The sequence below is a fragment of the Notamacropus eugenii genome, chromosome 6, assembly GCF_028372415.1.
Source record: "Notamacropus eugenii isolate mMacEug1 chromosome 6, mMacEug1.pri_v2, whole genome shotgun sequence".
Lineage (NCBI taxonomy): Eukaryota > Metazoa > Chordata > Mammalia > Diprotodontia > Macropodidae > Notamacropus > Notamacropus eugenii.
Genome location: NC_092877.1, coordinates 321,106,922 through 321,130,159, shown reverse-complemented (window position 1 = coordinate 321,130,159; position 23,238 = coordinate 321,106,922). Strand labels below are relative to the sequence as shown.

Below are 23,238 nucleotides of genomic sequence, written 5' to 3'. Positions count from 1 at the left end.
AAAACAGATGAATGGGACTGGAGAAGAGTGTTTTTGGAAGCAAAGCTCAGTAACAGAGAGATCCCATGCAAAGGGGACCAAGTCTTAAAAGACCTTAACATTTCACTGTATTTCTTACTAGGTAGGTGATGTTTGCACCTTGCCTTCTGAAATTTGGAAGACTCACCCTCAAGAGTGAGTCACCTCTGGCTGTACAAGGAAAAGTCAACAGGCCTTGAAATATTTCTCAGTGCTGCTCTATTAAAGTTTTAAGATGTTTTGCTCCATGCTGAAAACTTTGCCGTTAATCCATTTATTGAGTCCACATCATGTCGGAGTTGGCCATGTGCCTTGGTGGTACTCTGTAGGTCTGTGGTTGCTACCCCTCTAGTCTAGGAGTGTCCTGGATTTTGTCAACTACAGGCATTCCATCTTGCATCAGCTGGCACTTTGGAGACTTTAATAGATGCAAACGACTTGGCCAGCATTTCTTTCTTTCTTTCTTTCTTTCTTTCTTTCTTTCTTTCTTTCTTTCTTTCTTTCTTTCTTTCTTTCTTCCTTCCTTTCTTTCTTTCTTTCTTTCTTTCTTTCTTTCTTTCTTTCTTTCTTTCTTTCTTTCTTTCTTTCTTTCTTTCTTTCTTCCTTCCTTCCTTCCTTCCTTCCTTCCTCTATTTCTCTCTTTTTCTTCCTTTCTTTATTTCTCTCTTTTTCTTCCTTCCTTTCTCTATTTCTCTTTCTTTCTCTATTTCTCTCTCTGTTCCTTCCTTCCCTCCTTTCCTTCCTTTTCTAAAAGAAGGGAATAATTGCAAATAGTGGAAACTTGTATTTTATAGCTAAAAAGAACAGCAACAAGAAAAATCCCTTTCTGTTGAACTTCTTTTAATAGTCAATCCCTTTGTCAGGAATGTGGATTTGGAGCAGAGATGGTATAAATTAAATGGAATATCCCCTTCTGTTTCAGGCCCATTGAAACTACTCTGACCACTGAGGATCAAAGACTGAGTATGCACATCCTGTTGTAACTAAGCTACTAGAATTAAAAGTTTTTCTTTGTAGTCAGTCATGCACAGAAGAGTCATACTAGCATCAAGTATGAGGCCAGTGGCCTGAATCAACCCTTTATATGTGGCTGGAATGCAATGCAAAGCTTTTAATTCATTACTGTATTTGCAAAATGGCAATATCTACAGAAATCTGAATACTTGCATATTTATTCAATTAGAGGCTGAATGTGGGCTTTGTACTGGGTAGACACAGAAGACTCGATTCAGTCATTAGTTGTGTACTATTTGTGGGTCTTTTGGAAGAATGTGTCCTTGAAAAACAGTCTGGGTTTCATCAGAGGTGTATGCATTTCAGTGTACAGTGTAGCATTAAAAATAAAGCCCACTCTCAACATTTAGTCAGTACTTGGTCAGTTCGATGCCTGACAGAACACTCTTGTGAGAGGATTTGGTGCAGTCCTCATCCCTCAATGAGCAAAACTGGAATGTTTTTGAACAGCCAGGTTGACTTATCTTTGCCAGCTAGTAAGTCATACGGACTCTTCATGTGGCGCTGCGTTGATGCTTGTCTATTTGGACCATGAGATGATGTTTCCGTAGTTTAATTCCTTCATGCTTTTAATTCTTGCATGCTTTTTTTTCAAAATGAAAGAAATAAGCCATTATTCTGAAGAATCATTTTTTTCTTTCAGGGAACACTTGTGGCTTAATTTAGGCATTCTGGATATTCCGTCTAAGCCAGGTATTCTTAACCTTTCTGGTAACATGCATCCCTTTTGTAGTCCGGCAAAATCTATGGATGCCTCCTAAGAATATTGTTCTTAGTTTCATAGTATAAAATACACAGATTTATAAAATAAAACCAATTGTATTAAAATATAGCTTTCATATTTTTTAAAGTTCACGGACTCCAGGTCAAGAACCTTTGGGCTCATCAAACTGTGTTGTTTGGTCTGAAATTGGATCTTACTCTTTGCTGTTGCTGTTTTTTATTTTATTTTCATTTTCAGTTCCAAATTCTCTCTCTCCCACTAGTCCCTCCCCCACCCATTGAGAAAACAAGAAATATAACCCCATTCTTTGGCTCTAATCCTTGATTTTGTAAAATGTCATAGAAGGGAACACATGGGGTTCCATAGAAGGGTTCATTTGGAGCTGAAATGATTTCCTTGATTGTTGAGTACAGGATCTTTCCAGGACATCTCTTTTGATGTCCACTTCCTCAGACTGGTACAATACCTTCTTTGTGGATTCCAGAAAACAAGGAAAAGCATAGTAATATCATAGATAAAACAAGCCAGGAGAGTGTAAACTTCTTGAGAGCAAGAATTATTCTCATTTTACCTTTGAATCCTTAGCTGACTAACTTAGTACCTGGCACAATTAGGAACTTCATAACTGCTTGTTGAATAAATAAAGCATTAAAAGAAAGAGAAGGAATAAAATCACCATTGCATAGTTCTTAGGTAAGATATTATGTAGTGAAGTCTTATTCTATATATGTATATATGTAGTAAAGAGAGAGAAGAAAGTGGGAGGGTAATGGGAAACAGAAGGAACTACGTAGCCTACTGAGTTAGAAAACAGTTGCAATGTGGGCAGGCCTCATTGAATTGAGGGTTGTCCTGAATCTTTAACACAATTTGGTATTATTGTAAGTGCAGCTACTTCTGGGCAGTGAGCTCCTGGACCAGTTGGCTTAGATGACTATTTCTCTGATTACTTGTAACCAAATAGAACAGTGATATGGGAATATTTCAGAGATGTGCTAAGAAGTAAATGGTAGAACATATGGTGAAGACTTGAAAAATGGACATTTTTAGAAAACAGCAATGATAATCATGTAACACTGTCTCTTCAACTTATTAATGTCATTAGAATCTTGGTAAAACAGATAAACACTATGCTTCTGGAAAGAGAGCTAAAGGCAAATGCAAGAATGAAGGACTGCTAGGGTAAAGGAAGTCATCCTAATTACTGAGGTTCATTATATGGACATTGAAATATATTGACAAGGATTGTAAGGTGGTAATTCTAAGCTATGTCATATAACCAAGAAGTTTCCATCTCAATAACAGATTATTGTAATGTGCTTAACAAATAGGACAGAGTTATACTATGTCAAAACCAGATTCATCTGTGTAATAATGATTATAATATCAACATATTACTACTATGAGAGGCAACAGGACTTAGTGGATGGATAGAAGGTCTTGGAATGAGGAAGATCTGAGTTCTTGTCTTGTCTTTATTATATATAAGTTGTGTAACCATGGAAAAATAACTTCTCTGTGACCTTGGCAACCCTAAGTTTCTAAGAAAAAGATTAAACCAGTGAAAGTTTATCATCAGTAGTTTCCCAGACCTACAGGTCTGGACTGCTTTCAGACCCCCTTCCCCCACAAAAAATGAGAGGCAACATGCATAGTGGATAGAGCTCAGGAAGACCTGAGTGAATTCTACCTTAGGTTATCATTTGCTAGCCAAGTTACTTAAGCTCTCAGTTTCCTCATCTTTAAATGAATATAACTATATATATAGCACTTAGCTCAAATTTATGAGGATCAAATAAGTTAATGTAAAGTGTTTTTCTAGCCTTAACAGAAATGTCAGTTGTTATTACTATTTCTGAAAATAATAGTCCATATGCTTCTTATCTTTTGAGAAAAAAGATGGATCTTCCAATAGGGACCATCTTCTTGCTTCATTGAATATGAGTTTGTTTTGTGTGTGTGTGTCTGTGTGCATGTGTGTGTATGTGTGTGTATGTATGTATGTGAGTGTGTAAAGTATGTTTGTTTTTTCTGTATCCAGTATATCTTGTGTGGCATCAGAAAGGAGTGTGTATTTCAGAAAGGCTAAGCAATAGGAATGATAATGTAGGGCAAAGGTAATAGAAGCTGATACCCTACAGCTCAGGCCTGTCATTAGGTTAGAGGTAGTGGTAGTCAGAATCACAGCTGATGAAACAGGTTTTTGGATTCAGGGAACCATGTCATAACTGTGGACTAAGCCAAGCCATTTAGAATCAATTATTAATATTGATAGGGTACCAACACTCTAGCACATTGTGTCATAAATAATGGCTTTGCTGGATCTCCCTATCTCACTAGTTGCCTAGGCATACCCTTCTTAGAATACTTTCCCACATAAGATCAAGAAAGAATTAGCAGAAAAGAGAGTTGCCATGAGTTTATGGATACATGGAGGTTGAATGGGAAATAAAACAGCCACTGTCTCTCAACACATGGAAGTTAAAATCAATTCTGCTTCAAGAAGCTGAAAGTAGGGTGATCGATCCTTTTGTATGGGAACTTTGTTCTGGCAAGAGTTTCTTGAGTCCTTCTGGTTCCCAGGACAAACATAAGACCCCCTTGTGACTTCATAGCACTATCCCCTCAGTCAGTTATAGCACTATCCCCTCATTAAGGTTTCCACTTGTTGAAATGAAACCAGAGAGGGAATACTGCATATACTCTGTATAACCTACTGGAAAGGGCAAATTTAAGTATGTTCTAAGGATTGAGTCCTCAATGACCCATCCTAACAATGTGTTACGTAAAATCACAGGGTTGTTGATGTAGAGTTGGAAGCTGTTGGTTCAAGTCTCTTGGATTAGATATAGTTTGTGACTTTGTGTAGAACATGTTGTTGACTTGGTGATGAAGCATAATTGTCTAGTGTCAGCCTTCAGGGAATATTGTGTTCTCTGACATCTCATAGGATCAAAGGACTTGTTGATAAAAGGGTTTTGGCGGGTTTGGTGGTTTGCTCAAGTTCAAATCAGTAAGAAGTAACAACAGTTAGGGGCATTTGAATTCAGGTTCTTTGACTCTAATAAATTTAGAGTTGGAAAAGAGCTTAAAAATCATGCCATTCAACTCCCTCATTTTATATCCAGAGAAATCAAGGCCAAGAGAGATTAAATGAGTTTTCTGAAGTTGCCCAGGCACCAAGTAGTTCTCTCCCTGTACCACACTGTCTCCTTAGAAGTTTTTTTTGTTTGTTTTTCTCTTTAGTTTTTAAACTAATGTTCATTTTGCCCCATGGTCCAAGCCACAACAAATAGACAAAAACATATTCTTATAGAAATGGAGGCTCCTAAATTACCTTGAATTCCCTTCATTTTACTGAAGAGCATACAAAGGATATAACTGGGAGGTGCAGTGGATAGAGTAATGGTCCTGGAGTCAGGAAGATCAGAGTTTAAATTCAGCCTCTGACACTTTATAACTCTGTGACTCTGGGCAAGTCATTTAACTCTGTTTCCCTCAGTTTTCTCATCTGTAAAATGAACTGAAGAAAGAAATGGCAAACTATTTGCCAAGAAAACCCCAAATGGGACCATGAAGAGTCAGACTTGAAATGACTAAACAAAAAACATACATGTATTGAAACTTATTCATGTGATAATTTGATTCAATCTTTTAACTTTAATCAACAAGAGACATTAGTTTGGTTCTCTCCTCTATCTTATGGGTACACACAGGGATACTTTTAGTTGATTGAAATATAATTTTTAAAAATATACTTGACCCAAATTTAGACATAGTAGAATTCCCACTCCATTCCCACTCTCCACTCCACCCTCCCCAACCATCTATTATATAACTAGAGCTTATCTTTGACTTTTTTTTGGACAATGGGGATGTAGTTGGATACCGATAAGCCATAGAATATGATTCAAGGATAAGCTATGTATTCAAAATCTCTATTGCTTAATCTGTTCCTTAGTGGTATCCTCTCTCATCCCCCAAACCTTTCTCCAGTAATAGTAGGAATTAAAGCTGACTTAGATTTCACCTCTTTAGTTAGAGAAGTCTGTGGTACTCTGTGCTTGTAATATATAAAGCAGCCACTTAGCCTTAGGATGTTAGCAGGAGGTTAGCAGGCTGGGCTCAAAGCATGCCAAATTCCCAAGTATCCTTGAAGAAAGAAAAAGAAACCTCCTGGTGGAGTTGGGCACATTGTGTCTTCTTCTAACAGGTAGGCTTCCAAGGTAAAAGGCAATGAAGAGTTTTATCTGATAGTATTAATTTATATGAGTTCAATTTGTATTTCAGTATCGGGGTGTGTACCCGAGTTCATAGTGGCTTGTAACCGGGTGTGTTTGTTGGACACAGAAACAGTGCAGGGATTCTTTAAAGGGAAACAACATGTGTTCACTTCTGGATATTTTTACTTTGCAGGCTGTTAAAAGACTGACTTAAAGAAACAGCAGTGCATTTTAGTGCTGGGGAATGCCTAATAGCCCAGAGCTCTTTCCCTCTGGAAGGGACAATCAATAGCTTATGTGTCCTGATATTCTTGTGAAGTTAAAGCAAGATATGCAGCCCACTTTTCCACAGGCATTTTCAATCCAATTCAGGACACCTTTATTAAGCACTTGCAATATGCAAGGCATTGTGCTAAGCCTTTGAAATATAAAGATAGGTATGCCAGGAACCCTACTGTCCAGGAGCTCAGGATAGATGACATTTACACAGCTCGTTAAGGTTTACAAAGTGCTTTATGTGATTAGCTAATTTTATCCTCATGAGAAGTTTGTAAGGTAGGTACTACAAATATTGTCATTCTCCTTTTACAGAAGAGAAATTGATAGCGTAAAAGTGACTTAGCCGAGGTCACCTGGCTAGAAAGATTCAGAGGCAGGGTAAAAGCCCAGCTCTCTAGAGACCCTGAAGTCCTTCACTGTTTCAACTGTGGGTTTTCACCCACCTCCTAGCCCCAATACAATTTAAGATGCAGGGAAAAGAAAAATGCAGAATTCACAGTAATACAAAGAAAAATGTGATAACTATAAATGAGGTTAGTAATGTACTACAAAGGGTTCAAAAACTGGGGTCTGTGAACTTCATAAATACTTTGATAACTTTTGATATACTTGGTTTCGTTTGTAATACTTTGCATTTTATGCATATAACAATGTTATTCTAAGGATAGATCCATGTCCTTAGGTTTTACCAGGTTTCCCAAGAGATCTGTCAGAGATGGACAGAGGAAAGAGAGAGAGAGAGAGAGAGAGAGAGAGAGAGAGAGAGAGAGAGAGAGAGAGAGAGAGTGTCCCTGGGTTACAAGATCTCAGGGTAGAGAGAGAATTTTAAGCTGTGTGTGAGAATATGAAGAGTTTGGCTTGAATATAGAATGTGAGATGAGAGGAATATAAATGAGACCAGAAAGAAAAATTGAGGCCAGGTTTTGGGAGGCTATGAATATAGTGATCAGGAGTTTATACCTTAAGACAGGCACTGGAGAGCTAACTCCACAGGTTCTGAGCAGAGGTGCGACTAGTACTTAGTAGTTGGGTTCCACAGGTAGCGAAAGACAGATTGAGACAGGAAACAGGAAGAATAGTTCAGAGGTTTGAGAAGAAGGCAAATAGTATTGAGGGCCTGAATGCAGACATTCTGGAAAAAATGATTGCCAAAGTGATCTGCTCATGTGCTCATCCTTTGGAGGACTGCTGGGGGTCTGAGAAATTTTCTGAAGTGAAAAGCGTTAACAGCAGGTAATGTCATTCCTCTTAGAAACAGTTTGCGAGTCTCTGTGTTAAGTGATGAATGAGGGTATCTGACCCACATCTGTTTTACATTAGAATGGAACATTGCCCTGACATCGTCAGGAGCATTTGTCAAGATTCCCTGGACAGAGCTTCTGTAAATTATGTGCCGCAAATGTGTCAGGGTCAGATAAGAGGATATCATTAACGCCACTGAAGTTTACTCAGGATTCTGTCAGTCCAACTTAATATGTTAACGGCCAACAATTTTCCTTGAGCTGTTTCATTAAATCTTTCATTCATAGGAGGGAAAAAAATATATATCTTTACCCTTCCCCCCAATAATGCACATGTTCTTTTCTCATAAATCATATTAATTGCAGACATGGTCACAAAGCATATTAAATGCAGGCATGCGTAAATGAATTAAAACATATGAGAATTTTATTATGCCTATGGTAGGTCAAATACCAACTGTATTAATGGGCAAGAATCTTCCTTTAAGTATATAAACATTTTTTTCCTTAATGGGTTTTATTTTGTGGCTAATCGGTGGACATTACGATTGTTCTTAATGAGCCAGAAACCATCCATTCTTAATCCTTCCAGAAGTGAAAAAAAGTAATAAAATCCATTGCCTGGGTCTTCATTTTTTGGAAATTAATCCATCCAGCATGCTGCTATGGATTTAACCTGCCCTGAAATTTAAGATTCAGAGAAACTATTTTACGATATCTGTATTTGAAGACATATTCCAAAGAATTGCTTAAACACAAATCATTCCCACAATTTCTCAAAGAACATTAAGGCCAGGCATATGTATCACTTAAAAGACATCGACTATATTCTGTATGAAATCATGAACAACATATGAATCGTACTTAGAATAGCCCCGCTTATACTCTCTCTTCCTTTGACAAGGGCAGAAAGTTGTAAAAATGGGTTTAAGAATCCTTTCACTGAAACTGAATTAAACTGGGCATTTCCCCCTCAGTGGCTGGCTAGGTAAGCATCGGCCATGCCCTTCCTGTAACTCCTTGTATGGGTGATAAGGTCATGAGCCATACTTTGAGAGAAACCTCTGCCTTCAGGCGACTTCCCGCTTAGAGCTTTCAAACAGACATGAACAAAAATCTAATTATTTAGATTCTAATCAATTGCAGGATAATTCCTAAGGCATTTGAATCCGAAGAAGATATTTTCAGGAAAACCTGTTCTGTTTAAGTTTAGATTTTTCAGCCTTGAAGACACAGAAACTTAACTATTAAATGACTCCTGAAATAGACAGAATTGGCTGGAAAAACTGTGAATACATTTTTTTTCAGGGGGAAGGCAGAGGGGTTGTTCCTGGGGCTAAAATATGGCTAGTATTTATTTTATTCAGTAGCCTTTTGGAGGGAGGGACCCCAAGAAAGTAAAGCCTTGTTATTAATTAGGCTAGTATTCTATGTATAAGACTTAACCAAAAGAATATTGGAAATGTTTGAAATATTTGAACAGGGGCACATCTGGTCAGTTGAAATAAGAAGGAAAAGAGAACCTCACACCAATGGTTCTTGTGGAGGAAAAAGAAGCACCCAGATGTGCACAGTAATTTGCTAAATCATTTTAGATTCTTGATAAACTTAGTGCATTTTCAACTGAGGGCATAACCAGAGTGTGTGTGCCAAGACAAATATTTTCCAGACACATAATTTTAAATGTAAATCTTAATTTGGCCTGCAGTTTTTATCTTTTAAATTTAATCTCACAATAGGAAAATTAATTCAAGGGAAATATGGCATGAAGCAAACATAAAGAGTTCGTTTTTCCTAAACCGTATAATTTTCCAATCAGATATAAACAACCTATCTGGAATTCTGAAACTGGAGAAAAAGTCAGAAGAAAGCTTGGAAAATTCCTCTAATAAATAAAGAAAACTGAGGAACACAGCTAGGAATCCACAAGTCAAAATTAAGTATTTTTTTTTAAATTAAAGGACATTCTCCCGAAGACTTAAGACAGTAAATATGGCACATTTTGATAAAGGGATGTAACATTTGGAATCTTTTTTTAGGCTTCATTTAGATGGGTAGCCACACAACATGTGAGAATGGGAAAAAAAAGACCTTTCAGAGTACTCAAAATTCAGTGATTTTAAAAAAAGAAAATCTCTGGTGATTACATATGCCCAACTTACATTTACTGGAACAGAGCCTGAATCTGGATGAAAATCTGTGGAATTTTTTTCCCCCTCCCTTTAGTATTGCTTGTAAAAGACAGTTTAGTTGTACTTGAATTGCTGTGTGTTTTGTCTTTAAATTTTTTTCAACGGCTTTTAAATATATGTTTAAAAATCAAATAAACAGTTAAAAGGTGAGCAAGTAGTCCAGGATTCATGAACCATCCCTCTTATAATAAATCAATATGTTTGTATGTGGACTAAACAAGAAAGAACAAAGATTTTGTTTAAAATAGATTAAATTTAGCCACCTGGTCATAAATAATTGCAAGAAAAATGCATTTTAAAATAATATGAAAAAATATTTTGCCAGAGTCCTTATAAGGAAAATGCAACTGGAAAATATTTTCTGCCCATGTTGGTGGTGCTCTAAAAAGCTCATTTCCCAAGCTTCACTTGCTGGAGAAGAAATTCCTATAGTTTCCCTCCTACCACATGAAATACAGAACTGCCTTTTAAAGAAACAAATATAAAAGTGTAATATGACCCTTCCATAGAGACTTGAGGTTTTCAATTATGTTAATGGGAAGTAAAGTATATATTTTCTATTGATATCCCATATATATTTTCTGATCTGAATTTCCTTGTTAACTTCTTAATTATAACTCATCTACAACAATGCAACCTTTTGCATCAATCTGTCTCAAAGTCAAATAAGGAAAGCTGAAAGCAAAGTTTGGATAGTAGCATCTTTTCTCTTACAATCACTTACAAACTTTAATTTGAGAGGCAGGATGAGAGCTTTTGGAAGGATATACTCTTTGATAACTCCTGGTGTGCCTAACAATAGAACCCATTATCAGAGGTGGTAAAAATGAGACTTGTGTAGATTTTCTAATTATGGGGCTTTTTCAAAAGAGCAAATTTAGTAAAACTTTCCGTAGTTCTTCCTTCATGATGATTTCTTAGAGAATTTTAACAGAACTTCCAGTCTTTTCCCTCCCCACCCATGGCTGCTAAAGCAATTCCCTTCCCATTGCCTCCAAGATAAAATACAAACTACTCAGCTTAGTATTCAAGATCCTACTCTGTGAGGCTTTGACTTACTTGTGGGTCTCAACTTCCCTCTATTTACTGCATTCCAGCCAAGTTAGTCTACTTGGCTAGTCCCCACACTTTACATCCTGTCTCTTGCCTCTGCACAGTTTTCTCAGGCTATTTCCCTTTCTTGGAATGAGATCCCTCTCCATCTTCATCTTCCAGAATCTTCTTTTTTCAAGGCTCAGCTGTTACCATCTCTTCTGAGAAGCCTACTTTGATTTCCCCTTCTTACTCAAATTTTCTTGGAGACTTTGTCCAGATTTCTCCTTTGCCCCTATCACACACTCTACCTCAAGTATGCTAATTGGTACATATGTTGTATCCCTCCCCTCATTGGAATCTAAGGTCCTAAAATCAAAGATGACAGTATTGTATGTCATCTAGAGCCAGAGGGTCATTTAGGCCAATCTCTTCATTAGCACTGGAGTGGACCTTAGAGGTCATCTCGTTCCATCTCTTCTCTTTACCGATGAGGAAGCAGAGGCCCGAAGACATTAATCAGGTCAGTTGCCCAGGATACACAGGTAGTAGCTGGTATTCTTGAGATTCAGAGTCGACTCTTACTTCAGACCTAGTGCTATTTTCATTATGCCACATTGGGATGAAAAACAAAACGAACTTTGTATCCTTAGGAGTGAACGTAGTACATTGTGCTCAGGGCAAGCTTAATTTAATTTGTCCCGTGAGTTTATGAATAATGTGTAGGAAGTCATCCTTAAAGCAACTGCTAAGGGTCATAGGATTTAGGACTGGAAAGGACCATAAAGACCATCTGTCCTAATCCCTTCATTTTATAGATAAGGAAACTAAGACAAATACTATTGCCACTCCCCATGGGTTTGTTATGAGGAAAACTGCCTTGTAAATCTTAAAGTACAATGTAAATGGGAGTCCTTTCCGCATTCTTCTTTATCTTCTTCCTCTACTTTCCCTATCTCTCCCCTTCCCTATACCTTGTTTTCTGTCTTCTTCCCCTTCCCTTTATCTTCTCATCTTTCCTTACTCTTCCCGTGTCCTCTCCCCATCTCTTTTCCTCCCCTTCCTTTCCTTCTTCTTGCCTCCTTCTCTTCTTGTCCTTCCATCTTCCTCCTTTCTCTTCCTCAATTTTCTCCCTCTTCCTATTTCCCCATTTTTTTCTCCTTTACTTCTCCATTTATCTACACATCCTCTCTCTCTCCTTCTCTTCCTCCTGGCCCATCCCTTTCTCTTCCTTCTTCATTTTTCCCTTTCCTTTATCTCTACTTCCTTCCCTCCTTCTCCATCTTCCTTTCTCCCTTTTTTCCTTCTTGCTCCCCTTCCTTTCCCTTCCATTCTCTTTGGCCTCTTTTTCCTGCTTTTCCTCCTCCTCCTCCTTCTGTTTTCCCTCCTCTCCTAGTTTTGTTCTTCTTTCTCTGGTTCCTGCAAGAATACAGGGATCTGTGATGTGTGTACTGATGGAAACACTCCAGAACTTTACACACCACTGCAAAAGATACTGGGGTGAGGGCTTCTAATCAACCTTTTGAGGTCAGTGATACATTCAAACCCAATCCAGGGAATGGATTTGATACATAAGCAGACCTCATTTCTTCACTTAGGACATACTCTACCGATAAGTAGAGATGAGGTTCTTGCTGGCTTGCAAAGCTGTTTCACGTGAAAAAAAAAATGTGACAGAAGATGAAAGACATTTATCATGCAAATGTACACAGTTATCAACTTCAGAAGAAATGCTCCTCCTCTCCCCGCATCCCCCACAACTGCTTAATCATATTGATCTGACTATCCATTCTATATGTCCCTTAGCTGACATGCTAGTGATTTAATTCAGAATCCCTGTCTTCTATAAGGGATCTCTGAGGCCTAACCACCAATTTAAAACTTTTTTTTCCTGTGTAATTTTTTCTTTGTCATTGGCTCTTCTTATTCACGGACTGGCATAGTAGCAACTTAGAATTTTTGTTTTGGACCAATTAGGTATCCTAATAGTGGAGCTAATTTAAAATAAAGAATTTGGTTTTTTCCCCCCTGAACACCTCTTTTCTTGATTCTTGACTGTGACATTATCCATATTTTTTTAAAAAAAGTATTGTATTTTTACATTTTTTGTGTTAATTATACACATATGGACTTATAATAATTGTCTCTGAGTAAGATCTGTTTTTTTCTCTAGACTCTAAAAGCACACAATGTAGTCTGATGGAGCCAAATGTGCAATGAGTAACTATCCATGAGTTTTCTTTGCTTAAACTGAAAAACCTCCGGTGTAGCTCTTGGTGGTGGTGGTGGGGATGGTGGTGGTGGAGGGGATTGTTGCGGGGAGGATGGTGGCGGGGGCGGGGCGGGGGATGGTGGTGGGAATCGACCACTGGAGAATGAGTAATTTTTTAAAAAGAAATCTTTATAGTTTCTTAATCATGTTCAAGACTGGGAGATGAGGACATGAAATCATGACTTCTGAGCATCCAGCTCCAGTGTATGACTTTGTGGTATTTTCACTGTTTGCAGTATTGGTTAGGCCATTACAAAAGAAAGCCCTTGTGTTACAACGATTCCGAGTTTGTTTAGAGTTGTGACGGTCTACTGCTGTTAATATGATTTTGTTGACTGCCCCTCACTCCACCCCACCATGCCTCAGGGTGTCTCTAGGTTATGGTTGAGAATCAGCTGTAGATCCTTATTTTCTTTATCATTCTTTAGTGCTTTTAAAAATAAGGTTGTTTGCCAATATAGTAAAGGAAGTAATGAGAAAAAATAAAATAAATAAGCAGTTTTGAGATTTGAAATTATTTATTTTGTTACGATAGGAGCCAAGAGGAAGATAAGAAATAATGTTATTTTCCAGTTCCAGTTGCCTATACAATACTGAGTGAATACATAATATACAAAGCATGATTCCCAATTAAATTTTAAATGGAAAACCCACAATGTTACATCACTGAATCTGATCTTGCCACTGATTTGCTCCTTCTCCCAGCTGACAGGAATTGGTCTGTGGTTTTAAAGGGGATGAAGCTGGGGAAGGCTTTCTGTAACAAGGTCAAGGGAAGGAGAATATAAATCTCAACTTCTTGAGACAGAAATTTCTTCTTGCTTTGTGCTCTGTTTGAATCTCACTTTGTTGACAAATATATAACTTCTGGTACCCTTACTGGTCATAGCCAGTTTAAAAAAATTAGTTTTAGAACTTTTATGAATGAGGGATGCCATGAAATGGAAAGTAGGGTTTATGAGAAAGACTGGAGAAAACAGAATTAGTTAGGAAGGGAACATGAATAGATAGTGTCGATGCTATGGAGTAGGTAGTGTCCCTTTCTGTTGAGTTAACTAGACCTTGGATTGGGTTAAAACTCACTGACGAGAACCGACTGTGGATGTAAAGATCATTGGGCCACTTTCTAAAGGCGTTTGTGATGTTATCTCTTCTGGCCATTTTCTATTCCACTAATCCAGGCACAGGGCTGCCTGGATTCAGGAAGATGAACAAGACTGATTTTCAATAGTTTTTTAGTACAATGGCTCTCAGAGTGTGGCGCAGAGACTCCTGGGGATTATTTCTGGGGGTCCGTGGGGTCAAAGTGCATTTTTGTAATGATGCTAAGACAGTTACTATCTAATGAAGTATATATAGACAGGTATGACTCATAAACAAAAGCTCTGGGAGGAGAGGGTTCTTCTATAGTTTTTAAGACTATACTTAAAAGTTTACTTATAAGAGTTTACCTTGGTCTTGAGACCAAAAAAAATCAAGAATTGATACTCTAGTGCTTTAACTCAAATAGGAAGTATAGTTTTATGGTTAGAACTAAGTTTCTATTCTTTCCCTATGCTAAGAATTGTTGGGAATGGGATACATTTTAACTTTTCTATTCCTCAGATTTCCTAAATTAGAACAGAAACAATGTTAGTTTAAGAACAACTTTTAGAGCTTTCCATTCACAAAATTCTAAAGGGAGACATTGTTCTTTCAATGATGTTTATATAAAGTGCCTACTATGTGTTAGACACTATGTCAGGTCTTTGAATAATCCTTACCCTCAAGGTATAGTCCGCAAGCACAAATAAGTAAATATAAAATAGCTTGGAGGGTGGAAAGTTTCCAGGTATCATAGCCCTGACCTTATGTGAGAGTTTCAGGGATGGTGTGTGGGCTGAACATTTCGCTAAATGGTGTCAACTTCAGGAAGTTATTTGCTCTTCTTGAGTTATGGTTCTCCAGCTGCAAAATTAATTACGCACTTACCTCTATCACCAGGGTGTGGCAAGGGTCACTGAGTTAATGTTTGTGAAACACTTCAACATCCTCATCTGAAAGTTGTTAGGTTACTGAAATGTTATTTGAAGAAAGAAAGGGGAAAAAACCTTCCAATGTTCTCCAGGATCATTGTCACAACCAAACAGACTCTTTTCCAACATATTTTTATTCCTGGTTCTTCTGTCTTTATCATGCAAAGCTGCTCTTTTTTTTTTTTTTTTTTTTTTTTTTTTTTAGCTTTTTAGAAAATGCAAAGTGTGTTTGTATAGAAATTAAATGGAAAACATAGGGCATGAAAGAAGTTTTTTGTTGTTGTTTAAGGAATCAACAATATTAATTTTTCTTTGTTAAGATCCAGCTAAAGTACCTATGCTTCCCTTGGGTAGGAAGACTTATGAAATATCCAGATGTAAGGTTTGACCAGACATCTGAGAGGGAAAACAGAGATGTTTCATGTGATATGTGAGCGCATATGGTACTTCTTTCCACCTCCCCATCCTTCTCAAAATATTCAAGCTAAAAGTTGTCATTTAGTTGTATGACATGACTTCTTTATCCCCTTGGAACGTCTAGGTCAGCCTCTATCAATATATTTCCTTATGAATTAAAGAATGGACTCTCATAGTATTTTTCTAGCCACCTGAAATATACACTTCTTTGTTTTAATTTCTTCACTATTTGTCTTTTCTTGTAGGTAATGGGACTCTTGACTAACCATGGTGGGGTACCTCACCAGCCCCAGACTGATTATGCTCTCTCCCCTCTCACTGGGGGCCTAGAACCAACCACTACTGTGTCTGCGAGCTGCAGCCAGAGACTAGACCATATGAAGAGCTTAGATAGTCTACCAACATCTCAGTCCTATTGCCCACCGACCTACAGCACCACAGGCTATAGTATGGATCCTGTCACAGGCTACCAGTATGGACAATATGGACAAAGTAAGTACTAGGACTCTTGAAGGGGGTAATTAATTGCTCTTGGAAGTCTTATCATTGCATTATTTCTCTGTACTATGTAAAGGGGATGGGAAAATTATTAATTCAGACATTGTGATATAATTGTATGTGTCTGTAAAAAGGCATATGTTTATAATAATAACAGATATTTATGTAGCACTTTAAGGTTTGCAAAGTGCTTCACGTGCCTTTTCTCATTTGTGCCTCAAAACAGACCTGTAAGGTAAGTGCTGCAGATGTTATTATCCTCATTTTACAGATGAGGAAACTGAGACTCATAGGTATTAAATAGCTCACCCAAAGTCATATAACTAGTAAGTGTCTGAGGTGAGATTCAAACCGAGGTTTTCCTGAATTCAGGCACAACTTGGCCTCTTCAAAATAATAGCTTACATTTATATAACACCTTAGATTTTGGTTTCTTACATTACCTCATTTAACCCTTTGGCAATGTTTCAAGGGAGGTGCTATTCTGTCTTTTTTATGGATAAGGAAATCAAGGTTCAGAGAAGTTAAATGATTTGTCTTGGGTCAAATAGCATCTGATGTGGGATTTGAAATTATCTATGTCTGTCAGTCTGTCTATCTATCTGTCTCTATCATCTATCTACCTATCTTTTATTTATCAATCCACCTAATCCATCCATCCTTCCATTCATCCATCTATCCACCCATCCATTTCCATCTATCTTATCTAGCTCCTCTCTGTTATTCATAAATCTATCTAATCCACTCATTTTAATCATCTGTCATTCATCAATCTATTTATTTAATCCATTCATCAACCATTATTCTTTGTAATCCATCTATTCACCTATCTAGAATTCATCAGTTTAATCTATATATAGTCATCTATCTTATCTAACTTCTGTCATCCATCCATCCATCCATCCATCCATCCATCCATCCATCCATCCATCCATTCATCCATCCATCCATCCATCCATTCATCCATCCATCCATCCATTCATCTATCTACTCATTCCAGAATCAGATCTATTACTGAGATACTGGATCAAATAAGAGTTTGGTTGCATAATTATTTTCTTAAGTGATGTCAACAACATCTTGATGTTATTAATTGCTGAGACATGAAACCTGATTGCCATTAGGTAAAACATAAGGGTTGGCCAAGATGATATAATCACTGGCAGTCTAGTATTAGAAACACATGTTCTTAATGAGGTCAGCTCAAGACTCATTATAGTATATACTCCCAGATACACAGAGTTTTGTCAAACTTGTCCCAGAAATAAAAATATTAGTCCCTATCCTTTGATACCACGGTATTAAATATGACATGGTCAACCTGTAGCTGACATTGCTCCTTGCTGTGAAGTTGTCACAGCATGACTTAAAAAGCTCCTTTTGTTCTTTTGCAGGTGCCTTTCATTATCTGAAGCCAGATATCGCATAAATGAACTGTCCACTCTGAGTTCAGTCTGGTCCCGTTTCCAGTCTCCATACATAGACAAGAAGAATCCTCTCTGAAAAAGTCAACCCCTTTGGTGGTGGCGGGGTGGGGGAGGGTCATTGTGACAGAAGGTACAGGAGAGTTGTTTTCTTTCTCCAGTAGTTGTTTTCAATATACTCTTGGACATGTTGGACAAAACAGGTGAGAAGAGGAAGACCTTGGGCAATACAAGACCAATGGGGCTTTTTAAGGCAACGCTTTAACATGGCCACACATCAAAACACTCAAACTGTTTGGCGCTGATTGAGAGAACACATTCCATTCTTGCTCCTTTGAGAAATATCCGGTCTGATCTGGACAAGCAGAATGTTCTAAAGCTTAGCAGTCTGCATGCTGTCAACTAGAACTTGTTGGATGTCCCATATTGACATTGCTACGATTTTCAAACTGCTCAGTTTCTGAAGCGTGAGCAGAGAGGAACGCTCTAATCTTACACACTGGAAATTGACATCCACAGTCAATATCACCATCTTTTGGAAGCTAGGATAGATATAAAGGACTTCCAGGATAAATTATTGATGATATTCTCTTTGGTAATCCAGTTGTCAATAAAGGTTATAAACTCATTTTGCTAACGGGACATGGTATAACATGAAGAGGAAAAACAAACAAACAAACTTGATTGCATCTTTTGGAGCTGGCTGAAGTGTATGACTTTTTCCTAATTGCATATTAACATTTGGAAGCAAGCAAAAGGGAAAAACAGTGACGTTGATTTCCACGACTGCCTAACAATGTGCAATACTGTGTACCTCACAGAAGCTTTGGAAACATCCAAAGTGATATAAATAGAATCAGAACTATATTTTTGCAGGTGTTTTTATTTTTTCAGTACATAATTCAGTGTGGTAAAAATGCAGAGATGTTGCAGTTTGCTGGACAACCGAAATCCAGTTTGCTCCTTATGATTCAAGACCGTGTCAGAGAATAATACTTTTTTTTTAAAAAAAGATTACGTTTACATTCTTTTATTTTTTACAGAAGACAGGGCAAGCAGAGAAATGTCCATGTGGCTGACATGTAATTTTAAGTTATACGATGATATCCAATATTAAAAGATTATAGGAATTGAGGTTTACATAAGTTTGTGTTGTGACATTGTAGAATGTCAATAAATTTGTGTTTTGAAATGTTAAGCGGAACAGGAAGATGGAAGGCAGTGTTATTTATTTCTCTTTTTTCTTGGAACAATGAATGAGGTAGGGCCCAAATACATTCCTTTTAGTATTAAGGACTATGAAGTAGGGAGTTAGTGAACCTAGGCATAGTACAGAGATTAGTACATACATTGGTCTTAAAGGGTGACGGACAAAAGAAATACTCTCTTTGTGTTGCAGCCTCTACCAACAACAATGTGTTGTAAAAATGTCTTTCATGTAAAAAGTTCAGTAAATATTTACTATTTATAATGAATAAACAGTTATGAAAACTTGCAAAACCCTGATTTCTCCCCTCTGAAAATCTGATGAATTAAATCTTTTTTAAAAAAAGAAAAATCTGTAAATGAGGTGCCTACTTGACACATGACCTTCAGGCTGTATTTTTCACATCAGAACATAACCCAGACAAATGATACTGTATGTATGCCCCACACCTCTATTTCCTGAAAGATAGTCTTTATATACTGTGGTTTTTAAGATTGAAGTATACATTTTCACAGGTGTGGCATCCAGAATAAACCCCCAATCCCACTTTTGCTCTCCAACTCTGGTTCTCAGACCTATCAAATTCCTTTACTGTAGCTTTGGCTTCATATTTTCCTCTAGACTCCACTTCCCTGTCTACATTTCCTGTTGATCCATCAGTATGTCTCTCCTACTCAGAAATCCTGGGGTGCCTCTATTAGTATAGAAATTCTCAATCATGATATTTATTCACCTTTAAATTGACAGCTCCCTTGGATTCTGTCATAAAAATGTTCATGTCTACCCTCTTATATGCAGAAAGATCTGAAAGCGTCTGATTCATTCTTTAAAATTCCTAGAGGCTACCCTTTTATTTCATTATTCAGTATAATAGCAATAATAACAATGATGGCTCACATTTATATAGTTCTTACCATACACCAGATACTGTGCTATTATTATATTTGTCTTTTTTGATCCTCACAATAACCCTGGCAAGATATTATTATCCTCATTTTACATATGAGGAAACTGAGGCAAACAGATTTAAGTTACTTGCCCAGTGTCATACAGCTGGGAAGTATCTGTGACTGGATTTGAACTCAGGTCTTCCTGACTTCAGGTTCAGTACTCTATCAATGATACCATTTAACTACCCATGACAGAGTCATGGTTGGAAGGGACCTTAGTGCATGAATCATGTTGTCCAACCCTGGCTCTTTCTCCGCAAATCTAGTTTTGTATATGAGTAAACAGACCCAGGGAAGCTGTTGAGTGTCTGCCCAATTTAGTACTTTAAACTCCATCCCAAGTCCTCTTTCCATGTTGCCTCCTGTTATAAGACTTCTGATAGACATAGAAACATCTCAGCTTCTCTTGTGAATCCTGCATCACTACTCTTTTCACACTCTCACTTTTCCATTTAAATGGTAAAAACCTCCCCTACAGTCCTGTATTTAACAGCTCCTAGAAGATGTCACCATTTTCCCTTCTTTTTACCTGTCTTCTACCATCATGTCTAGCCTTGTTTACAAAGTTAGAACTTTATCCCAGGTACCACCCAATAACAGCACTGGACCTACAATGGATGGGGAAAAATGCCAAATGGAGGACATGGAGACTTTTGTCAAGACATTAACTTCATGTGTCGTTGTTTTCAATCACGAAACCTAATTTTTCTTAAGAAGAATATGATTGAAATGCTGGTGGGGCCGTGAACCTTCCCTTACTGATGGAAGAGAACATTTTGTTATTGCTTAATGCAGATGTAAGCTGTTTTTCTATTAGAAACTTAGATTCTAGTAAATATTGGAAATGTATGGGAAACTGGTAGGGAAAGATGAGATGCAAGAGCCGTAGGGAGGTGGGTGAAACAAGAAGGTAGGTGAGAAAAGGTGCAGGTTGTGCGTTGGCCTTGAGGTGTATCTTATTCGAATCCTGAGAAGGAAGTTTGGGTGGGTGAGCAGGGGAATCCACCAGCAGGTCCATCAACAGGTACAGATTGAAAACAAGTTGATCTGGGAGGGGATCCATGTTGGGAGTAAAATGGGAACTTGAGACTTTTGGAAGGAAATCATGGAAACCCACTCTCATGACCTTGGACCATATGGATTCCAGAAAGGAAAGGAACCCAGATATCAGCCTCTGTATATAACATTTATACAGTGCTTTGCAAAGCACTTTATAGATGTCAGTCTTGTTTGATCCACACAACAGCCCTGAAAACTAGATGCTATTGTTACGACTCCCGTTTTATAGATGAGGAATTAAGGTAAAGGGATTCACATAGGGTCACACAGCTAGTATTTTGAGTCAGATTTGAACTCAGGTTTTCCTTGACTCGTGGACTTAGTGCTCTATGGACTATACTACTTAGTTGCCTAGTAATGTAATTGGAAAAGCCCATATTTCTCCAAAGAGGACAAAGCTACCGGTCATAACTGGCTAGTATTTGCTTCAAACAAACTTACCAGGACGAAGAGAATGAACAAATAATAACAACTAACCTTTGTAAAGTAGTTTAAGGTTTGCAAAGAGCTTTGCAAAAATCTTATTTTATCCTTCCAACGACCCATTTTACAGATGAGGAAACAGGCAGTGAGGGGAAATGATTTGCCTGTAGTCATCCAGGTAATAATGAGATCCATTGCTCTCCCCAGTGCAGCGGGAGGATTCAAGACAGGGTTATGCCAGAGCTAGCTTAGACTCCATGGCTTTCAAGAGGCAGTTTGTAAATTTTCAGGGCAAACTTTTACAACTCAGAGGTTGGTGCACACTACTGGTGAAGCCTTGATTTATTTTTTTGTTGATATACGAAAGCAATGGAGAAAATATTAATATTGCAGATTAAACTTTTAAGGGCCTCAAAGAGGCCTCTAGGTGACTCAGTGGGTCACTGAAGGTTGATCCAAACTAGAGAAACGTTCTAGAAGGGCTGAGTCACCAAACACTCAGAGAAAGTCACAGAACCTCAGAGTTGTAGGCGACCTTAATAGTCAACTAATATAAAACGTTTCTCTCAAATACACCTTCTAGAAAACATCTGACAAGTAATTATCCAGAAATCCTCCAATGAAAGAACTCAACTGGGGACAGAGTTGGTCATGTCAGCTCTTATGGTTAGGAAGTCTTTTCTGATTTAAACCCTCAAGCTGCCTTGTTACAATTTCCACTCATTTTTTCCCTTAGTCTTAGCCTTTAGGGCCAAACAGAATGAGTCTAATTCCTCTTTGATGTGACAAGTTTTCAAGCACTTGAAGACAGCAGTTTTGACAGGCTGATCTATTGTGACTAGAAAACTAGAGACTGATCTAACATTTAGCCCACATAGGACTGGTCCATGTGTCTCTGAGGCCAACACCTGGAAGAAGAGAGAAGAGAACGCGTTGAGAAGAGAGGGGAAACTAAGAAAGACCAAGGCCTAATTTCCTTCACATTGATATATAGGACTAGGGCTTGTTGTACATTTGCCTTTGATATTTTAATCTTTTGTATGCTTCCTTGTTACCACAAAAACCCTCAAAAATGGGGAGTTTAGTGGTGTAGAATATAATTTCATGATGAAACTCTCGCCACTAACCTCCCAATGACTATAAATAGGCCCTGGAAAAGTTATATGAGGCACAGAGAGGTTAGACTGATTTGTCCAGGGTTTCTCAAGTAGCCAGAAGCAGATCTAAACCCAGATGAACTTGACTCTTTAATGCTGACACCTTCTCTACTATCCCTAACTGCTTCCTTGAGAGAGCAGTTATGGAAAAGAGAAAAGACAAGCAAACAAACAAAAACCCTTGAGTCCAAACAAAGGTGGGTTGATTATTAAGACATCCAGGCCAAAGGGGGAATGCAGTGGCAATTACCAACCAGTAGGGGGAGGCATGCAGCAAACCAAGCTCTAGCATTTGTTGGGAGAAGAAAAGTTGGGGATTGTGGGATGCCTTAAAAGGCGCCATAGTGTACAAGATGCTACAAAAAAAATATGGTTCAATTCGTGAATCTCATTTCACAAAAAAACTTGTTAAAAATGTAGGGCATTTAAAACATACCTCAAAAGAAATGCCACCATTTTCCCTCCTGTCTCTGTGTTCTTCCAGTTTCTTAAGTCTCCATATTGGTTTCTTTTGCACCTTGTGTTCTGGTTTTCTCTTTTCTCTGCCTCCATTTTATCTTTCTGTTTCTCTATTTTTATGTTGCTTTATTCATTCTACTTTCATTTCTTCTCTTATTGTTTGACCTCAGTGTTTTTTCCTGTTTATCGGCTTCTATATTTCACTTTTTCTCTACCTTGTTTAGTCAGTGGAAAAAAATCTTTTTTGTTTTGTTTTGTTTTATTTTGTACCAAACTCTAATACTAGTCTAATACTTCCTCTTGGCCAATCTGGATGATGAAACTCCTGGTATAATTTCAACCCATCCCATTTCCTTTCTGATTCAGGAGGAAAAAATCACTGAGGCACATAGTCATTAAGGTTTTATTTGAAAAACCAAAATTGAAAATGATACTAACAAATCAGATATTCAAAAGGGTCAGAGAGAATTGGGAAACTGATGCTTATTGTCAAAGAGGCAGTTGGTGGTACAGTGAACAGAGCTCCGAGCCTGCAGACAGGAAGACCTACGTTCATAACCCAGGTTCAGACATTTCCTAGCTATGTGATCCTGGGCAAGTCATTTAACATGTTTTCCTCATCGGTTTCAACTGT

General features: G+C 37.8%; 1 protein-coding gene across 1 annotated transcript in view; it reads left to right on the top strand.

The window, feature by feature from the left end:
* Nucleotides 1–18,871, top strand: part of PAX3 (paired box 3) — a 105,426-nt gene extending 86,555 nt beyond the window's left edge. The window contains exons 8-9 of the mRNA XM_072617937.1: nt 15,673–15,919; nt 17,320–18,871. Of these exons, the coding sequence (XP_072474038.1) occupies nt 15,673–15,919; nt 17,320–17,354 (282 nt within the window). The 3' untranslated portion in view covers nt 17,355–18,871. The remainder of the gene's footprint in view (nt 1–15,672; nt 15,920–17,319) is intronic.
* Nucleotides 18,872–23,238: the final 4,367 nt, after the last annotated feature.